At 39.0% G+C, this 3,664-nt stretch overlaps 1 protein-coding gene across 3 annotated transcripts in view; it reads left to right on the top strand.

The window, feature by feature from the left end:
• Nucleotides 1–3,664, top strand: part of fanci (FA complementation group I) — an 81,816-nt gene that overhangs the window by 56,449 nt on the left and 21,703 nt on the right. For all 3 annotated transcript variants that reach the window (XM_043677265.1, XM_043677263.1, XM_043677264.1), the window contains exons 29-30: nt 2,269–2,320; nt 2,841–2,968. In XM_043677265.1, coding sequence (XP_043533200.1) covers nt 2,269–2,320; nt 2,841–2,968 — 180 coding nt within the window. The remainder of the gene's footprint in view (nt 1–2,268; nt 2,321–2,840; nt 2,969–3,664) is intronic.

Below are 3,664 nucleotides of genomic sequence, written 5' to 3'. Positions count from 1 at the left end.
AGGATGAGGGGTTACTTGATAGAGGTTTATAAGATGATCAGAGGAATAGATAGAGTAGACAGTCAGAAACGTTTTCCCCGGGTACAACAGAGTGTTACAAGGGGATATAAATTTAATGTGAAGGGTGGAAGGTATAGGGGGGATGTCAGGGTTCTTTACCCAGAGAGTAGTGGGGGCATGGAATGCGCTGCCTGTGGGAGTGGCAGAATCAGAATCATTGGTGACCTTTAAGCGGCAATTGGATAGGTACATGGATAGGTGCTTAAGCTAGGACAAATGTTCGGCACAACATCGTGGGCCGAAGGGCCTGTTCTGTGCTGTATTTTTCTATGTTCTATGCTTTGAGATAGAGTCCTGGAGTCATGCAGCATGGAAACAGATCCTTTGGTCTAAGTAGTCCATGCCAATCAAGTGTCCCAAACTAAAACTAGTCCCACTTGTCCACGTTTGATTCACATCCCTCTAAACATTTCCTATTCATGTACCTGTCAAATCTCTTTGAAATGTTGTAACTGGATCTGCATCAACCACTTCTTCTGGCAATTCATTCCACATTCGCACAACACGTGTGAAAAAGTTGCCGCTTAGGTCCCTTTTAAATCTTTCTCCTCTCACCTTAAAAATATGTCCCCTGCTTTTGAACACCCCCACTCAAGGGAAAGAACCTTTGCTATTCACCTTATCTATGTCCTTCATGATTTTATAAACGTTTATAAGGTCACTCCTCAATCTTTTACTCTCTAGTGGAAAATCTCTCAGCCTGTCCTTATAACTCAAACATTCCAGTTCCAGCAACATCCTTGTAAATCTTTTCTGAAATCTCTCCAACTTAATAATATCCTCCCTAAAACAGGGTGACCAGAACTGTGCAGTACTCCAAAGTGACCTCACCAGCGTCCTCTACAACCTCAACGACCTCTACAACTCAGTACTCAGTGGTCTGAGCAATGAAGGCAAGTGTGCTAAATGCCTTCTTAATCATCCTATCTACTTGTGACGCAACTTTCAAAGAACTATATACCTGATCCCCTAGATCTCTCTGTTTGACAATACTGCCCGGGGGCCAACCACTGTAAAAGTCTTGCCCTTGTTCGTTTTACCAAAATGCAATTTCTTGCATTTATCTGCCACTCCTCAGCCTGTTGTTCAATTGATCAAGATCCCTTTGTAATCTCAGATAACCTTCAGTATCAACTATACCACCATTTTTTCTGTCATCTGCAGATTTACTAACCATGCCTCCTAAGTTTTCATCCAAATCATTAATATAAATGACAAACAAAAGTGGACCCAGCACTGATCGCTGTGAAACACTGCTGTCCATAGGCCTCCAGTCTGAAAAAACCCTCCATCACCACCTTCTGTCTCCTACCATCAAGCCAATTTTGTATTGAATTGGCAATGTTACTGTCTGGTATCCAACATGGAGAACCTTTGGAGCAAATGGTGAGTTGGAGTTGCTAGGAACCTGACTTCTATATCGAGATCCATCAACATCTAATTTGCTTGCAGTGGATAGTAGGATAGAAAGCTGCACGTTAATAACATGAGATTTGCAGTTAGTAAGATTAGAAAGTTAGCAAGCACTAAACCTTATTGAAAGGAAGTTCTCTGCAAACCAAGCAGGAATTTTGTCTCAACGTCAAAACTTAATTTAAAATGCAGTGAGTTGCTCCCAATGTTGTGAAAGCCTTCTCTGGACTCATCAAATTCTACCAGACCTCTTTTCATAGCCGATATTGTTCAGATTCCTGTAAGATTCAGTCCTGTTGATCACTTTGGTAATGTTTGATATGTTGTTAATCAGCAGAGAGTGTAATGTACTGTAGTTTTGAAACTTTCCCCTAAGCTGTCTTACTCTTTTGTGTAGAAAATTGCAGTGATATTGCTCCAGTAAAAAAAATATACAGTGAAGAAAGCAACTTGGGAAAGCAGACAGGTACTTAAGCAACATAGTCAGCATAATGACACAGTGAACAATTTCGCAAAAGTAGTCACGATAGAGATATTCTTGGAATAGGAGCACTGATTATATCCCTTTCTGTACACTAAATATGTTGCTATGACAATGTCAGTTTTCTTTGGCAGGCTGTTAGTTTTATCATATTGGTATTGAAAAGGTAAAAACAATTTTTTTATTTCAATTAAATGCTTTATTTGCAATTCAAAGTATATATTTCCTATCATAATTTGAGGTGAAATATCAAGTGCTGATAAATCTGTGTATGATTTGATCTACCATTAAGCTGTTTTCTGTTTTGTTTGTAGTTTGGCCAAATGTTAACATGGACTGTAAAGATCTGCAAGGAAAATAATCTAGGTAAGGGCACTTCAGGCACAGACCTAAGATTCACAATATTTTGAGATGAAATTAAAAATGCTAGAAAAGAGAAATGGGCCCATCAGAATTCCAAAGGGAAAACATGTAATGTTTCAATTTTGATCTTGCAGCAGATCCCTAAGTGAACTTGTCAAAAATTACCCTAGGTATGTTGTCCATTAAATGTGCATCTTTAAAATTAGATTTACAAAGGCTTTTTCTGGCATTGGTAAAACAAAGGTAAAAGCAATTTATTAATAAGTTCAGAATATTTCAAGTTTGTGACTAATTAAGAGAACAATAATGGCTATGTTCTGTTAATCATTATTAGATGCATGTTGGACTTGCAAGTATGTTATCTATAATGATTACAAAAGATACAGTCCCCAAAATTAGCCTCACATAAGACAAGTTATCAATTCTATTTCTAAAACTTTCTGCTGCCTTCAGATGTTTTTCTGATCACATCTTTTAGTGGATGTTGGTATAAAACTGTATGAACATGTTCTTGCCTCCACAGAAGATGTACATTTCTGTAAAGGGTTGATGAGTATGATGTTTAGTCTGCACGTGCTGCACAAAAGTCCAGTGGGTTTGCTGCAAGAGATGTCTCGAGATGTCCACTGTCGCCTAGGGGATATTGATCAGGTAAGACTCCTATGTGAAGAAGCATAGAACATAACAAAAGCATTTGCCCCAGTTGGGCTGTTCTTCATTCAGTGCAGTAAGTATAATCAGTACTGTTTTGGCTTGATATGCTGTTGGAGTTTGCTGACTTTATATCATATCCAGTTGTATCTCTTTGAAATTGCTTATTCCATGGCCTTTACTATTAAGAACAGCCTGCTGGAAAGCAGAAAGGAAGCTTTCAGATTATAAAACCATTTGTAATGCATCCAGTAGTTTGGCTTATACTAAGATTTAATTCTGACATCAAACTGTTGGTGAGTTGTATCATAAATCTAGCAAATAAATAACCAAGTAATCTGTTGATTCAGAGAATGCAGTTGTATGAGAGCAATCCATGTTTTGCAACCCATCACTCTTAGTCCACAGCTTTTGATTAGATATGTGATTTTTAGTTTTGGGTTTTGCTGTCAGTGTTCTGTCTAGCTCCAACACCTAACTTATTAATTGTCTTGCTGAAAATATGTTGCTGGAAAAGCACAGCAGGTCAGGCAGCATCCAAGGAGCAGGAGAATCGACGTTTCGGGCATAAGCCCTTCTTCAGGAATGAGGAAAGTGTGTCCAGCAGGCTAAGATAAAAGGTAGGGAGGAAGGACTTGGGGGAGGGGCGTTGGAAATGCGATAGGTGGAAGGAGGTCAAGGTGAGGGTGATAGGCC

This window comes from Chiloscyllium plagiosum, chromosome 36 (genome assembly GCF_004010195.1).
Source record: "Chiloscyllium plagiosum isolate BGI_BamShark_2017 chromosome 36, ASM401019v2, whole genome shotgun sequence".
Classification (NCBI taxonomy): Eukaryota; Metazoa; Chordata; class Chondrichthyes; order Orectolobiformes; family Hemiscylliidae; genus Chiloscyllium; species Chiloscyllium plagiosum.
This window is presented reverse-complemented; position numbering and strand designations above follow the sequence as displayed.